The 17,747-nt window shown below is 34.4% G+C and overlaps 1 protein-coding gene across 1 annotated transcript in view; it reads left to right on the top strand.

Annotated features, from left to right (window-relative positions):
- Window positions 1-17,747, top strand: part of LOC145300063 (E3 ubiquitin-protein ligase MIB2-like) — a 629,636-nt gene that overhangs the window by 598,062 nt on the left and 13,827 nt on the right. The window contains exons 11-14 of the mRNA XM_080144453.1: window positions 5,091-5,224; window positions 7,085-7,233; window positions 8,602-8,770; window positions 11,328-11,482. Of these exons, the coding sequence (XP_080000579.1) occupies window positions 5,091-5,224; window positions 7,085-7,233; window positions 8,602-8,770; window positions 11,328-11,482 (607 nt within the window). The remainder of the gene's footprint in view (window positions 1-5,090; window positions 5,225-7,084; window positions 7,234-8,601; window positions 8,771-11,327; window positions 11,483-17,747) is intronic.

Here is a 17,747-nt window from a genome sequence, read left to right as displayed (position 1 = left end):
TCCCTTTTTTTCTTCTACACTCACTCTCTCTCTCTCTTTTCTTCTACACTCTCTCTCCTTCTACACACCCTCTCTTTCTACACACCCTCTCTCTTTTCTTCTACACTCACTCTCTTTTCTTCTACACTCACTCTCTTATCTTCTACACTCTCTCTCTTTTCTTCTACACTCACTCTCTTTTCTTCTACACTCACTCTCTTTTCTTCTACACTCACTCTCTTTTCTTCTACACTCACTCTCTTTTCTTCTACACTCACTCTCTTTTCTTCTACACTCACTCTCTTTTCTTCTACACTCACTCTCTTTTCTTCTACACTCACTCTCTCTCTTGTCTTCTACACTCACTCTCTCTCTCTTGTCTTCTACACTTACTCTCTCTCTTGTCTTCTACACTCACTCTCTCTCTTGTCTTCTACACTCACTCTCTCTCTTGTCTTCTACACTCACTCTCTCTCTTGTCTTCTACACTCACTCTCTCTCTTGTCTTCTACACTCACTCTCTCTCTTGTCTTCTACACTCACTCTCTCTCTTGTCTTCTACACTCACTCTCTCTCTTTTCTTCTACACTCACTCTCTCTCTTTTCTTCTACACTCACTCTCTCTCTTTTCTTCTACACTCACTCTCTCTCTTTTCTTCTACACTCACTCTCTCTCTTTTCTTCTAAACTCACTCTCTCTCTCTTTTCTTCTACACTCACTCTCTCTCTCTTTTCTTCTACACTCACTCTCTCTCTCTTTTCTTCTACACTCACTCTCTCTCTTTTCTTCTACACTCACTCTCTTTCTCTCTCTCTGTTCCTTTTTCTCCTTTTCTTCCACCTTTTACTTTACTTTCTCTCATTGTCTCTTCTCATTTTCCCTCCACTCTCTTCTTTTTGCTTTCACTTTTTTCTCCTCTTCTCTATCATTTTCCCTCATCTATCTCTAACTCTGACTTGTACACTTTTTAATATTTCGGATCAGCAAATTCTCCATTTCTTATAATTCTTTTATTTTAATCTCGTTCCTTTTATTGCGTTTTGACAAAAAACATTTTTTTTACATCCTTTTTATCTTTTCATTATTTAAATCTTCTTCTACAGATTAAGATTGACTTAAAGTTGATCGTTGTTTTTCTTCTTCTCTGAGTCACATTAAAAAAAAAAAAAAGACTAAACAAATTGAATGCAATAAATATCAAGGCCATGTTTATAGATGGCGCAGGTCTTCTTTGAAATCCCTGCCGCCCAACATCCCACCCATAAAATTTCCCATCCACCATTTCCCAATCCCAAATTAAAAAAAAAAATTATTTTCATCTTCTCATAATCCCTTTAAACAACAAATAGACCTTGTGACTACTTTCAAATCAAACATGCTTATGCACAACAAACTTTATCGGATCTGATTGTTAACCCCATCATTTCCGTCTCCTTCTTTTCTTCATTGTGCTTGTTGATGCAGTGTTTGAAATTGCAGCCTCTGTGGTATAGTTGTGCATAACATCATAATAAAACGTCTTGCTTCTTTCATAGATCCAAGAAAAGGTTTGTTGTATTGTTGCTTCTTTAGGAGGAGGCCCAGAATCCTTGGATTTCGTATCGCAACAAATTGAGGGGAGTTTGTAAAATTTTGTTGGGGGGGGGGTTAGAACAAGCTAGATAAAGAGGTCGATATCTTGCATGGAAGAGTCTGCGACTCAAATAAAATATTAGTCTCTTTCTCATCATCTATTATATAAATCTCACCTGCCTGTTTAAATGTATATATGTATGCTTGTACATCTCGCAAAAACTTTCAATAGAGACGACAGATTTTCATGAGATTGGTATTGTTTTGAAGCTTGACCCTTCGGATGACAAAAATAAAAGAATCGGCTAAAAAGATTAATTCCTTCACCCTCAACTGGGCACTTTTCTACAGGGAGGGGTCGTTTTTTTGCCAATATTTTCAAAAGTCATCCCCTCTTTTCGATTGACGAGCCTTAATTTAAACATTCATCACTTTCGGTTTGATGATGAGAACAACGGCAAAGACGTCACATTTTTTTTTTTTTTTTTTCATATTCTTTTCCTCCTTCGCGGTACAAGTTTGAGTCTGTCTGCCTACTCCCACTTTTTTTTTTTTCCTTTTGCTCAACATACCTCCAAACAAATACTCGGGCAATGCCGGGCACTCAGGCTATGTAATATTAACTAAAAACAAGGATAAAAACAATCTTATTGAGTACTCTGTTCAAAAGTAAGAATAAAGTTTGGTCTGATTGAGGGATTTCTTAAAAAGCAAAACTAAGGTTTAATCTGACAGGAATTTCTTCAAAAGCAAGAATAATTGGTGGATGATTTGAGGCATTTCTTTGAAAGCAAGAATCAAGGAGGTCTGAAAGAATTTACTTGTATAGAACACTAGCGGGGGGGGGGGGTACCCGGCATTGCCCGGGTGTTTGTAAGTGTGTGTATGGGGGGGGAGGGATAAGTAATAACCCTGAAACGATGTTAAAAAAAATCGGAAAAAAACAAAAAAAAAAAAAAAAAACAGTGAAAAAAAAAATGCTGTGTGTATAGGGGGAGGGGGGAAGTAAACTAAAGAATAAGCGAAGTAAAAAAAATAAAGAAACTTTGCCCACGTGTCTAAAGATGTAAAAGAAAAAAAAATAGTTTTGGTCCTGAGGCTGGATAAAACCTGCGAGCCTTGACGCGGAGGTGAAACAAACTCCAACCACTTAACCGTGTAGGCCAAGAGTAAGAGGAATTGATTATAGTGTTAAAATAAGGCTTATAAAGTGAGTGAAAGAGGTTTGATTGACAGATAGCCACTAAATGAGGTCATCGCGGGAGCGTTACGAGATGACGTAGCAGTATTTTGTTTTTTTTGTTTTACTTCACATTAGCGTTTATTAAATTACGTATCGATCAGTTGACGCACTTCTGATGGTCCTTTTGGGCTAATTTTTCGATATTTGTCATCCGGAGGGTTGGCTTTAATATGATACCAAGTTTGTGAATTTTTGTTCCGTCGGTCAAAAGTTTTTAGCAGACACACAAGCATACATACATACATACATTTTCACTTTTATATATATAGATTATATGTCTAAATGTTTTAAGCCTATCATATAGGAGATATGATTATACAGGCAATAAAAAAAATTATACATACTCTTATGAATATTGAATATTTTGACACATTTCTAACAATTTAATACTAATATAATGTCAAGCTTTTGATATAGGAAGTACAAAAAGGATATAAAACTCCAAGTTTGAAAAAGATATGTTAAATTTATTAAATACTAGTGAGGGGTACCCGGCGTTGCCCGGGTGTTTTTCGGGGTATGTGAAAAAACTCCGAAAATGTGAAAAAAAAAACAGAAGCCTTCACGGCGCGCAGTTGGAAAATAGTAAAGTGTTTAAAAAAAAAAACAGGTGCGCATTTTTGATTGACGTGACGGCGATAGGTATTCAGCAGTTACGATTTTGTGCGGGACAGTTTTGAATAAATCGGTTTGTTTGTTTTTAAAAACCCGCTCCCTGTTTATTAGGAGGAGCGAAATGAAAGCTACAGTCTGATATGACAAAGTCGACATTGAACAAACGTTACTTAGCTCTCTTGAGACAACTGGCTTTCGGCCTGTGATTAGAGTCGAGTTTCGCTTTTTTTTATACCGAAAACCGAATGTAACGCGTGCCGATGCGGGAAATGTGGAATAATTAACGTTTGAAAGTCAATAAAATTAAATAGACAGGCGAGCTCTGTGGATAACTTTGAGATATTACAATTTATAGATGATATAAAAAGTTTTAAGAAGTTGTGAACCGAACAAGCGTTTCTCTGAAAGAAGCCTTTTGCGGACATCGAGGGAAAGCATACATACATACATACATACATTTTCGCTTTTATATATATAGATGAGAAGGAAAATAAACAGACATGAAAATACATAATTATTGATGAAGTTTGAAAAATCAACAAGACTTGACAAGTTTTCACTATCAATAATCAATAGTTTCATGGCCTCTCATCTTTTATAACTTACTACAATTGTTTTCTAAAGTTTTTTTTGAAATTTTAAATTTTTCCTGAGATTTTCTTCCATTTTTTTTTTTTTTTTTTTTTCAATGATTACACAATCTTATCCTTGAAGGTTTCTTTTATTTAAACTTTCAATTTATTTACATTTTCAATTTGATTCAAGTTCTCAAAGTAAATACTGAAAATAGTTATGCAAAACTTTATGTAGATACATAAAATAATAATTTATATATTTTTATAAATAAATATTCTTAACTACAGACACTAGTGTTTCATATGTATGCAATCATCAGTGTGTGAATTGATACTTACTGCTGGTTGAAGAATTCGAACACAAAGTCACCTTTGACTTTGCACTCCAATATTCAACCTCTCAACCAACAATAATTATCAATAGAAAGGAAAAAGAAATATACTGTTGAGGCAAACAGACAAATACAGAAAGTTAGTCGGATAATGTTCAACAGCAAACGCTGGAACATTTGCTTTGCACTAAAGTTAACAGCTTATTATAACTCTTTTAAAGATGCCCAATCCTAGTTGAAGGGTACTTAAAATAATATTTTTATCAATACATAACTATTGTTTTATGCTTATGTAATCATCAGTGTAGGAAGTGATAATTTCTGCCAGTTGACAGATTCAAACCCGGTCACCTTTAACTGTAGCTCCGTATTCAACTCATCATATTAATATCATATATTTATATATGACCCCCCCCCAAAAAAAAAAACGAGTCCCAACTCTAATTAGGCCCCGTTTCTTAGTGTTTTGTCCAAATGAAATGAAACTTTGGTCATAACTAGTTTATTATATTCAAAATATCACATCAAAACATTAGGGTGTTTGGCCTTTTTTTTCTCCATTCTACAGCATATGTTCTAGATGGCCTCCATTTAGCTTTTTTTTTTGGGGGGGGGGTCACCCTGTGTGTGTGTGTGTGTGTGTGTGTATATATATATATATATATATAGTTTTTTTTTTGGGGGGGGGTCACCCTGTGTGTGTGTGTATATATATATATATATTTATATATATATATGTATGCATGTTTCATTATTTTATTCTATTTTTCCAGCTAGCTTAAGTGAACTGCTTAAACAATTGTTGGCTGTCCACAGCAAAGATGCAGGTCATGATCGTTTGGTACGAGAATCTGCTCAGGGACACATAGATAATGTTAGGGAAATTATCACCAAATGTCCAGATAAGGTAAGCCATAAAGTCATGAGGATTAATTTTTTTTTTTCTTTGTTACAACCTGATTTCGATCTTTTTGTTTTGCAATGTGTGTTAATATTTATTGATGTGAAAATTTCTATAAACGTTACTGTATTATTTTTGTCATGCGTGTTTTGTTTTACTTATTCTGACAAATTGTTCTTGCATTTGGCAGAAAGTCACATATATAAAGTAAACATTACATTTATTCGCAACAAATATGATTAGAGGAGGATGCACACTTTTGTTAGCAGTGACGTGCAGAAAACTCTCTCAGGGCAGGTGCTCAACTGAAAAAAAACGGCAAAAATATAGTAATGGTGGGCACAGGATTATTCCTCTGAAAAGGGCACTTTTAAAATAGGATTAAAAGGGGCAGGTGCTTGGACATCTCTAGCACCTTCCTTCTGCACGTTCCTCTTTGTTAGTAAATGTATAACTAAGTTTCAGAATTTTTTAGATGGGGATTAGGACCCATGACGCAATGGATACAAGTGCTAAATGACAATCAGTTTTAAGTGACCATCTTCTGGTGATTGATGATCTAATCCTAAGTATCCAGTACTAAGAATATAAATTACTGAAGACTTTTACTCAACCATGGCTGATAGAAGAAGAACAAGTTACCCTTGTGGATTAAATAGAGAGTTCTGTTTAAAATTCCGTACAGATTCCCAAGTTCAACAAGACACAACGGAAGAAAGTCGGAGGTTACATTGACAAAACCATGATGAGAATAGTTGTGTGAATAGTTGTGGAATTTTTGAAATTGGCGGCATTGAACGTGACCATCCATTTTTGTCCCCATTCCACTACAGATTGGAGGTCATCCTCTAGTGTTTCTGCCATTTCTTTAGATATGTGTTCATTTGTTTTCCTGTCGTGCCTGTTATAGAGTGTGGTGTCATCAGCATATATACCCATCTCAGAGGCAATTTTGTTGGGGAGGTCATTTATGAATATTAGAAACAACAGAGGTCCAAGGATAGACCCCTGGGGCCAAATAATTTTAAATGAAGAAATAAAAACTATTGTCTTTGGCGTCCTTTTTAGCTTTAATTTTAAGAATGTAAGTCTATTTTTTATTCAGTTTATTTTTTGGTCCCCCCGATTTATCTGAGACGGACCTATCATATGGTATCACTGGTAGAATACTAAACATAATTAAATCCTTCTTAGATAAGAGAAAAATCCAGGTTGTCCTTGACGGTCGTACATCTAAACAATGTGATATAAATGCGGGAGTGCCCCAGGGGTCTATCCTTGGACCTCTGTTGTTCCTAATATTCATAAATGACCTCCCTAGCTTTTTTATTTTTGTTAAATTAAATGTTAATTTTATTGATGTTACAATTTTTATTAATATTATTTAAACATTTTTTACATATTTTTATGTTATTATGAAATACGAATTTAAATGTATGAAACAAGATATGAAACACGTACATATATATATATAAATGAATTCATGCTGATAAGTTTTTTATAAGTACAGGTAAATACATTATTGTTAATTGATGAGTCGATCTAAAACGGTATTTTGTTAATATTTAGCTCATAAGTTAAGTACAGTTATTCTGAAAAGTGTTTTTTTATTTTTTATTTTATCATTATTAATATTTTATTTTCAAGGTTACCCATGTAAAAAATAAATACATATGCAACAAAAGAGATAGTTTTTTTTAAATTTTGAATGAAGAAATTTTAATTTAAATATTTAATGTGATTGCTTGATAAAACAAATCCAAATAAGATACATAATTCAGATTCTTAAGAATTTCAATAATAATTTAGAGCTGTTTGCTAAGTTCTATTCTTTTCACACTTTTCGTTTTATTTCTATAACACCAGGTCGACCAGAAAAGTTCAGGCAAGACTGCTTTACAGGTAGCCAGTCACCAGGGCCACGAAGAGATTATTCTGTTGTTGCTGGAGACTGGAGCCAATTTAGAATTGCAGGATGAAGATGGAGATACAGCGTTACATTATTCAGCTTTTGGGTTAGTCATACAATTTCATTACAAACATCCTCCATACAAAATAAATTTGGATTTTTCGATTTAAAAAAGAAAGATTTTTTTATTGTTTTTAAAGTTATTTCTGGCATCATTTTATAGTTTGTAATACTTAATTTTTGTTTTTTCACTGCCAAGCAAGGCATATTGCCACCAAAGTGTAAAGAGCTACTGATATAGGAACCAGATTTGTTTACATTACATTTAAAGTTTTGCATGTTTGCATGGTTAGGGAAATGGAGCAGGGAGGAGTGTTACAAAAGTAAATTGTCTAAAAAGAGTAGAAAATTTTCCAGCATATAGAAACCTTTAGAGAGTAGGGGTATGGTTTTGTTATTAATCGAGTGGGTCGGGTTTATTGTCTGTTGAGGTGGGGCGGGGAGGGTACAAATGCACTCATTTCTTTCAAACTTATTCTACAATTATGTAAAAAAAAAAAAAACATTTGTCATTTTTTTATTATTTTATATGAAAAAACTCTGGTATTGCCTAGCAACAATCATTTCAAATTTGAACATTACTGACCATTTTTTTCTCAGGCTTTTAAGCCATGCACATGAATTTCTCATCAGAGTAATTCCCATTTTTTCACCAGTTTCTCAACATAGCTAAATATAAATAAATATTTACCTACCTAATCGAGAATAATTTTTTCTATTCTCTTTTATTATATCCAGTTCTTTTCGGCATTAAAAACATATTTTCTGGTAGCAAACAAAAGAAATTGAACATTTTACATTTTTTTTTTTTTTTTTTTTTTTACATTTTGAAGAACTTGTGGCACAATAGTTAGACTACTTGGAAAAATTAATTTGTAAAGGTTACCTTCTTATGAAAGGTTGAATCCTCAGTGTAGGCAACTAAAAATATAATTGCAAATTACTTAGGACCTCTATCCAATCATGGCTGATGGAATGAGAGCATGCTAGCCCTGTGAATTAAATATTTGAAATTCCAAAGTTCAACAAGATAAACTTGAAGAAGGTTGGAGGTTACATTGACTGAAACGTGAAAATGACACTCAAGATGAGAATAGTAGTTTGAAGAACCCAAATAATACAACTTGGATTTTTATGTAACATTTTGTAATTTAATTGGTTCCACTGTTGCTATATTTTTGGGATCATATTGAAGATATGTAAAATTGTCAGGAACCTCCTCCTCCTGCCCCAAAAGATATTCTCTTTTAATACACAAGATAAAAATAAAAAAAATTCCTGCATTTTGGTGCATGTCCATTACATGTTATTAAGAACCTTTACTTTAATATTTTTGTTTTTAGTTTCCAATTTAACCATCCATAAAATCTTTTCATCTGTGTTTCTTTATCACCTAATTATTTTCTTTTGTCAGCAACCAACCAAAAGTAATGGATTTGCTGTTGACAAAAGGAGCCAATATCAATGCATTGAATAAGGGTGGATGCAGCACTCTGCATGTAGCTGTAAATAAACAATACATAAAGTGTGTTCAGGTCTTACTTGAGCCTCCATGTCAGGTCAATATCCAGGTTAGTCAACAGGTAAGTTGTACGATTTGTCTTGTTTTTTTGTTTTTTTTATCAGAATCTTTTTTTTTTTTTTTTTTAGTTTTTCGTTTTCTTACTTATTTGAACTTTTCTTGTTTTCTCTTTTTTTATTCTTTTTCCTCTAATTTCTCCTTTTCTTTTCTCTTTTTCTTTTTTCTTTTCTCCTCTTCCTATTCTTTTTTCTTTTCTCCTCTTCCTTTTCTTTTTCTTTTCTCCTCTTCCTTTTTTTTCTTTTCTCCTCTTCCTTTTCTTTTTTCTTTTCTCCTCTTCCTTTTCTTTTTTCTTTTCTCCTCTTCCTTTTCTTTTTTCTTTTCTCCTCTTCCTTTTCTTTTCTCCTCTTCCTTTTCTTTTTTTCTTTTCTCCTCTCCCTTTTCTTTTCTCCTCTCCCTTTTCTTTTCTCCTCTCCCTTTTCTTTTCTCCTCTTCCTTTCTTTTTTATATTCTTAATTTCTCTCTTCGCTCTCTTTCTCCATTTTTCTTTTCCTTTTCTTCGTACTTTTTTTAATTTCATCTTTTTTCTGTTTTCATTCTCTTTTTCTCTTACTTTTCCCATCTCCTCTTTTTCCTCTTTTCCTTTCTTTTTTCTCTTTTCATCTCTCCTTTCTGTCATCTTTGTGTTGTGAGTGTATATTTTCAAATGGATTTCAACCCAACAACTTTTGAGTAGACACAAAACAAAATATCGCAACTACAAAGAAAGCGGACAGATACAGGAATTAAATTTGTAAATAACAAAGCTGCAGGTTGATGAAGAAGCTTTGTTTCTGTTACCAGCATCAGAAGATTTGATGTGAGTGTCTGGTTGGGTTACATCTCAAACGTCAGTAGTTGAACTGTCAATGTCACTGAGGTTGAAGAAATGACTCAACAGGTCTGGTCATTCTCTTTCATCGATATTGGTCAGGTGTGGGTGTCAGGCCAATGTTTGATAATTGCAAGGCAAATTGAAAAGCAGTTGTCTTTTAAAGGATTGGCAATGCATTATTTTGTATTTACAGTTTGTCCTGAAAAGGACAGTGTTTTTCTGAATTTGACAAATGAAATGTCTGTTTAGGAAAAAAGGACATTGGTTGCTGTGCTTTCATGGGCTTGTCGAGTCGATGACTGAACAAGTGGAATGCAATTAACAGCTTGACATTTATTGGAACATCATTGATTCAAAAATAACCTTGATGTTACCAAGAACAGAGGTGATAGTTGAAGCTGGATAGTCATTGAAAACATCAGAATGGGGACAGTGGACCAAGCTGAAAATTGGCACTAGTTGCAACTAGTTATGGACTGTTTTAATTTGCCCAAATACAACAAGCATCCTGTTGCCAGAAAGAAAAATAAATTGGGCCAGGAACCAGATATGAACTAATATTTGAATGTAGACACCAACATGTAGGACAGCCACCAGGTGACAAGATCACTAAAGATTCTCTTCCTTAAGTACTAGTTGCTGATTACCTGTTGAATGTTGTTAAAGAGACTACTTGATAATAAAAATGGTGGTGATTAATTTTTAAGCCAAAATAACAATCTGAAACCGCTAATACATTGGGATGTTATATTCTATGCCATCTAGGTTAGTAAATTTTTTTTTTTTTCTTTTATATACAAGTCTTTCATTTTTAGTCAATCTACAGGCTACCTTCATTATATCAGATAACTATGGTTTACGTGATAGATAGCATTAATATGGCAGTTACCAGCATAGTGGTCATCATCAGCATCATAATCAACGTAATATTCAAATTTTTTTAGTGTTTTTTTTTGTTATATTGTTTTGCATGTACACAGTGCAACAGCTTATCTGGGCATTTCTTGTTGATGGCAGAAAACATTTGACACCTACTTTTAGAAAGATTTTTCATATATAGGCATCTTAAGAAGTTTGTTTCTTTTGGGTTCTTTATTAATAAAACTGACAACAAAATGTCATCTGCTGTGTGGTGAAACTTTTGCTATTTTGTGACTTACAATGTCAAATTTTGTGTTGATTTTCTTTTGGTGTCTATTTGTACATTTTTTTTTTTTTTTTTGAGAATCTGTTGCTTTTTGTTTTCCTTAACAGCTTTTTCATCATATATGAAATCGAAGAATCAAAATTCTTTCTAGAAAGACATTACAGAAGGGACAATAAGAAGGTTGCCAACCTAACTGAAAGTGATTTTTGTGAAATGAACTGAATTCGAACTTGGAACAACCAGATTATCAGTCTGTGTTGTTCACCTCACCACTTGACCATCATCTCCTTATATGGAAATAAAAAAAAAAGAAGCAAACTTAAATTATTTGGAACTTCAGAAACATTTCATCTTCATTCAAAATAATATTGGATGGTTGATTTGAAGAAAGTAAATTAAAAACACAAATGCATTACTTGGAAATATTTGGTGCATATGTGACGTGAAAAGAGTGTTTTTGGTCCCTCTTTCGGACAAAACATTATATGGAGAAGTCATTTCAATGAAGACAAAACTTTGGTGAACTTAAAAATAATTTAGGTTTTTCCTATTTTTTTTTAATCCATTATATTGTAATATCATTTCCATTTTCTCTTTAAGGATGCCTATGGGGATACAGCTCTCCATGATGCAATTGGCAAAGAAAATAGGCAGATTATTGACATCCTTATAATGTACCCGGGTATTGACTTTACATTGCGTAACAACCGAGGCTTCAATGTGCTTCACCATGCGGCTCTCAAGGGGAATAACTTGTAAGTATTCGGTTTGTATTTGTGATAAAAGTGTTAAAACAACAACCAAGATATACATCTCACTCCACTCCCTGTACGTAAAAATGTGGCACCTGTTGATTGTTGGGTACCATCAGAATTATAAAACTTGAATTGGCTTTAAACAAATTGGAAAACCTTGGAATGGATGATTATAGCTTTGGCAGCACTCTGGAGGACTACTTTGTCTTATTTTTTTGACCTCTTCAAATATCAGAAATATAGAGGGTCAGTTTTTCATGGCAACAAAATATTTTTAAAACAATTATAACAAAATAAAAATCTTGGTACTTCTGCAGCTTGTGGACCATATTGAAATAATAATATTCTTTAGAAACGCATTCGTAACATGATGAGAACGAAGGAACTTTAACTATTCTGTACTTTCATCTACCAATTTAAGTAAATTTATAAATTCCAGAAACTGAAACTCTCAATGGAAGTTATATTATGGATGCATATATAAAAATAGCAGGGTCCATAAACTGCAGAAGTACCAAAATCATTACTTCACTTTTGAGTTAATTTAACTTGAACTTAAATTTGTTAAACTTTTCTCTTTTTTAAATGACTTTTATGGTAAGATAAAGAAATGAACGTTCAGTTTTTTCATGAAAGTTTCATATTCATTTAATTTTTATCAAAACTACACTTTTTTTTATTAAGGTGGATGATTGAAATATCAAAAGTTATAACAACGCCTATAATTTATAAGTTTTTATGTTTTTAAATACCACCCACTTCCCACTCCTTTTTAGATGTTGGAAGATTCTCTACTCCAATAGCTTGGATCGTTTGCCCTTCAAATTGCCTTATTTCCTTGACTATACCAACAGGTAGAAATTTAAACTCAATGCAAAGAAATATCTTGCTGAACTCCCTACTCAGGTTGAACCCCTACAAATCTGGCTCCTATCACAATAAGCTCTTATGCTTCAGTGGTAACATGCTTTGTTACTAAGATGTGAAAAAATGTGTAATTTTTAACCAAGAAACAGACACACACACACACATATATATAAAATGAATTCCCCAAACAAAACAGTTTTGCACCAACCTAGACGATGTAGAATTATTTCTCCTAGCAAACTCCCTGGATATCTTAGCACTAAGTGAAACTAACTTGCACTACTTCATCCCCTCTTACCACCTTAACATGTCTGGTTATCTTCCACTTTGTCATAAGGACTCTGACAGGTACATGCACAGACTTGGAGTCTATATTCGTAACACCCTCCCCATGACTAAGAAATTTAAATTAGAATTAGACGACTAGGCCTTCATGTGCTTTAAATTAAGTTTACAACATAGCGTTAGCGACTTATACTTTCTTTATCACTCTCCCTCAACCCAAGATTGTACTCTAATCAATCATGCATAGATGTAGCACTCTTCATAGACGCTATCACACAAATACGTATATTTGGCGACTTTAACGCCCATCTCAATAATTGGCTTGGCTTCTCTAGCTACACTGACACAGCTGGTAGCATCGTCCATAACTTTTCTATATCCCATTCTTTGATACAAACCGTAACATTCTCGACCCGTCTCTCAAATCATCAGGACCAGCGAGCCTTACTTCTGGACCTATTTCTGACCACAGTTCTTGAGGATTGTGTAACAAATGCCCATTGCCTTCTTAGGAATACTGATCATGCTGCGATAATGATGGACATCATCTTAAACTCTTGACCCAAAAAGGTGCTCAAAAAAGTACTACAATAAAGTTAACTGGGATGCCATCAGGGATCACATCAGAGATGCTCCATGGGGAAATATCTTTTCTCTTCCTGCTGAACAGTGCACAAATGAGACCATTGAATGGTTCAAAACAGCAATTGAAGCACATGTTCCCATGAAGAAATTCTATAGCAAACCCCACTCTCCTCAATGGCTTACTTCTACTTGTGCAGCTGCCATTGCACAAATGCAATATGCATACCGCAGATTTAACCGACATAAGTGCAGTAAAAACAGACAAAAGTATATAGAAGCTAGAAGTAATTGTAAGAAAGAAATAGCGACAGATGAGAGAGAAAATCAACCTTAAGTATATGATATCATAAAAAACCTTGACACCTCAAAAGCATGTGGACCTGATCTCATCCCTGCTGTACTATTAAAAAAATGCTTCACTGAGGTTGCTTTCGTTCTCTCCAAATTCTTCAACAAATGCCTTAACAAATTTTGCTTTCCTGACTGCTGAAAAATTGCTTCTTTGGTACTAGTTTACATTAATTCTGGTAAAAAAAAACAAAAAAAAACTGACCCATTAAATTATCGCCTCATTAGCCTCCTCCCTTTTTTCAACAAAATATTTGAGTTCATAATTAATCAAGCTCTAGTCTACCACCTCACAGCTGCTAAATGTTTGTCAGACCAACAATATGGGTTTAGGCAAGCCCGTTCTACTGCAGATATCCTAACTGTAATCTCTGAATGTATATACCATGCATTGGATAAAGCAAGGGAGGCTAGGGCAGTAGCCATATATATATATATCTAATGACTTAGTGGTAGTGTGATTTTCTCATGAAAATCCGATCCTATGGTATTACTGGATGAATACTTAACATAATTAATTCTTGAATAAGAGAAGAATCCAGGTTGTCGTAGATGATCGTATGTCAAAACAATATGATATAAATGTGAATGTATCTCGAGTCGATCCTTGGACTTTTATTATTCCTGATATTATTAAATGACTTCCCTGATAAAAGTCTCTGAGATGGGTATATTCGCTGACGACATCACGCTCTATAACAGACATGAGGGGAAAACGAATGAACATGTATCCAAGGCAATGGCAGAAATGCTTGAGGAAGACCTCCAGTCTGTAGTATAAGGCTATTATTCTCCCATGTATGGAGTATTGTTGCTAAATTTGGGCCGGTGCATCTGCTACTAGTCTCTCTCAGGGTTCCAAGGAGATTCGCCAACCTAATAGGGTCCGCATTATCAACTAGGTTTCAACCGCTGTCCCATCGACAAAATGTTGAATCTCTCTGCCTGTTTTACAAGTATTTTAATGGTGGATGCTCTAACAAACTACAAGTTCTTGTATCCTCTCGACATAAATACCCCCGACAAGCAGCAAAATCTCACCCCTACACAATAGAAATCCCTTGATATAAGAAAGTCTTCTGCTCTAATAGTTCCTTTCCTAGGACTGCTGGACTTTATAATTCCCTTCTGGGTTCCTGCTACCCAGACAATAACGACATGCAGAAGTTCAAGTGTACAGTAAACAGACAGCTTGCTGCACAACTCCCTACATAGCGTCCCTGCAATGTATGTCCCTGATAGTATAGCCCCCTACATCAAAGTGTCACTATGCCTTGTTTGGAATGAAAATGCAATAAAATTCCCCCCTACAAAAATTAAAATGATATAATATTACTAAACCTTATGTCTAGAATCTTTATTTTTATTATCATACCAGTATCATATTGGGAATACTAACTTCTAAGGTTGCTTCTTTCTTCATCTTGTCTCATATCACTATGTCAGGTTTTATAGCTCTGTTTTCTAGGTATGTAGCTGTAGGAATTGTATAATCATAGTGGATGGTGTATGACTTATTTCCAACTGTTCTGTCTGGTAAACATGTTTCCAGAACTTGTTGGTGCTTTCAATATTCCACTTTTTACAGATCGTCCAGTGGAGATATTTTTAACATGGCATTGAGTCCCGTCACATAGTAGCCGTCTCCCAGAAGAACCTTACATATGAATGTCAGGTGGCTCATACTCACTACTTCTGTGTGACAGAAACCTACATTTGTTGTCATTGCTGAGACCATTCAGCTTATTAAAATCAGTGATCATCAAGCCTTGATCTTGGGCAGCCATTATAATTCTCTCTTGATGAGAGTGGAGCGATCCTCTTTTTAGTCATTCTATAGAGCCCTCGTTATCTATATAGTCCTAGGTGAATTCATCCAGAAAATACTTGGCATGCTGTTGTTTGGCCCATTCTTCCAGTTTTTTGGCAGTTGTGGCCAGTGCAATATATAGAATTGAAAATTGGAGCTCATTGTTTTAGATTAGGAATTATTTTATGAGCAAAGCTGTAGGTTGCTTTGTTTACTAAAAGTGTTATAACAATATTAGAAAGACAAGTCGAACAGGCAGAGCAGTCACTGACATGGCGTAATGTCGTCGGATTACAACGTCACAAAATGATTCACGGAATGCGATTTGGGGGAAGATCCAGGCGAGATTGCGGAGAGTCTAATTTTGGATGTCAGAGAGAGCAAATAAAAAATGTTTGTCTCTTGATGAATTTTGACGACTCGTTTGAGCTATTTCCATAGCTAACTTGTTTTCTGATTCTGTTTCATTTTTAATACCATCTTGTCCAAAATGTTTGGCCATTTTGGTGATGAAGGTTCTTCTGCTGGCTCTTGCTACGTGATGTTGATGTACGATTTTGAGGTCTCATCAGATATTGCCTGGTGCTCACGGTAGTGGCATGATGCTGATGATTAGTCCCTAAGACACTCATACCTCCCGCTTCTTTGGACAGATATAGTCTTGGCAGACGTTGGTTTCTATATGTTATTCTGTTCCTTTTTTTAGTGTCTCGTCTTTTTGTGGCCGGTTAACAATGTCAAAACTGTATGTTATCACAGGCATGGCAAGTTAGTTAATGGCAGTTATTTTGTTTTTGTTTCTAAGCTGTTTTTTTTTTAAATTTTTTAAAAAATATTTCTTATCAGTTCTGTTCAAACTGGAGATGAGTCATCCTATCGGATGCCAAACATTCACCTGCTAATTCACATATTCCAACCGAGAGATCTTTTTAAGATTTTGATCAGTCTTTTAAGTGCAATTGTTTGAATCTCTTTTGCACATAGTTCACTGGGTATATTTCCCAGGTTGTTTTGATATTGTTTTTTTTATAAGTCTAATTACTCGTACTTACTGAAATGATAGAGATCTTAAGATTCCAGTTTCTTTTCATGTGAAACGTAAGACATTTAGTATTTTGTTATTTTTTCGCTCTCAGCTCTGTTTAACCAAGCATCATTGGTGGTAACTTTCTTTTTGTTTCATTTCACTTTAGTCAAACTTCTGAGAAATCAAGGGACCCCCTTCTTAGGGCTAACACTTGATCTCTATATATAATATATACTTAGATATTCGAATATTCCATTAAATTTCCTTCACTTCTCAAACACAGTAAAGAAGTTAAGAATATTAATTTTCTTTTTTTTTTTTCTTTTTTTTATTTTGTTAAATCAATTTTCACTCCAAACAAAGCACAGTGCCACTTTGAAGAAGGGGGCTACTATCGGGGACAAAAGTTGTAGGGGCATTATGAAGAGAGATGAGTAGCAAGATGTTTGTTCACATTACACTTGAACCTCTGCATGTCAGTACAGTTGGGAAAGCAGAATCCCGGAAGGGAGTTACAAAGTCTTGCAGTTCTGAGGAAGAAATTATTGGAGTAAAAGGTTTTCTTGTAGTCGTTTGGTCTTAATGGATTTCAGGACAATAATTCATCTAGTCTTGTGGGGTATCTTAGTGCTGTTAATATAGGCAACATAACTTGGAGAAAGTACACGATTCCTTGTGTAAGACACTGTGTGTTAGCCATACTGAGATCTTATTTGAGTTTTGAATATTTAGTCAGGGTTTACTGGAAAAGTATCCTCATGCCAGATTCTTCTGACAAACCCATGTAGTAAGAGACCCGAGACACTCGAGGATAGTATTTAGTAGGCATTTAAGTTTCTCTCCTATTTGTATGAGAATCAATATGTATAAGAAAGTAAGTTCAGCAAATATCAGGCATGGGGTTGGGAGATAGATAATTCTCAGTTAGAATTGTAGGTTGTAATCTTAATGAATGGATGAAGGTAATAGTGACAGATACCAACTTCAGCTGATTGGTTGGAGTTCCATTTTCAGATTAAATCTGCTCATTTTTAGTGGCAATAAAATATTCCCAAAATGATGTCATCAACAGTTGAGATTCATATATTTAATATCTTACTTCTGCAGAACATTTCTTAAAGTTCATATACTAAACATAGTACGATTAAGAACGTTTTTTCTTTTTTTCATCCTTTTTTCATCAGTGTGGGCCAACCATGTCTCTGAGCAGATTTAAGAATCTATCATTTTATTCCCACATCTTAAAGCTTATATGGATGTTGGTCACATGACTAAATGTATGGATGATCAGTTACAATTATTTTTAATCAAGGTAATGACATATGTTGTCTTGCAGCGGTAAT

This window comes from Euprymna scolopes, chromosome 2 (genome assembly GCF_053919585.1).
Source record: "Euprymna scolopes isolate OS-2025 chromosome 2, ASM5391958v1, whole genome shotgun sequence".
Taxonomy (NCBI): Eukaryota; Metazoa; Mollusca; class Cephalopoda; order Sepiida; family Sepiolidae; genus Euprymna; species Euprymna scolopes.
The sequence above is the reverse complement of the archived record's forward strand: the minus strand, read 5'-3'. Positions and strand labels throughout refer to the sequence as shown.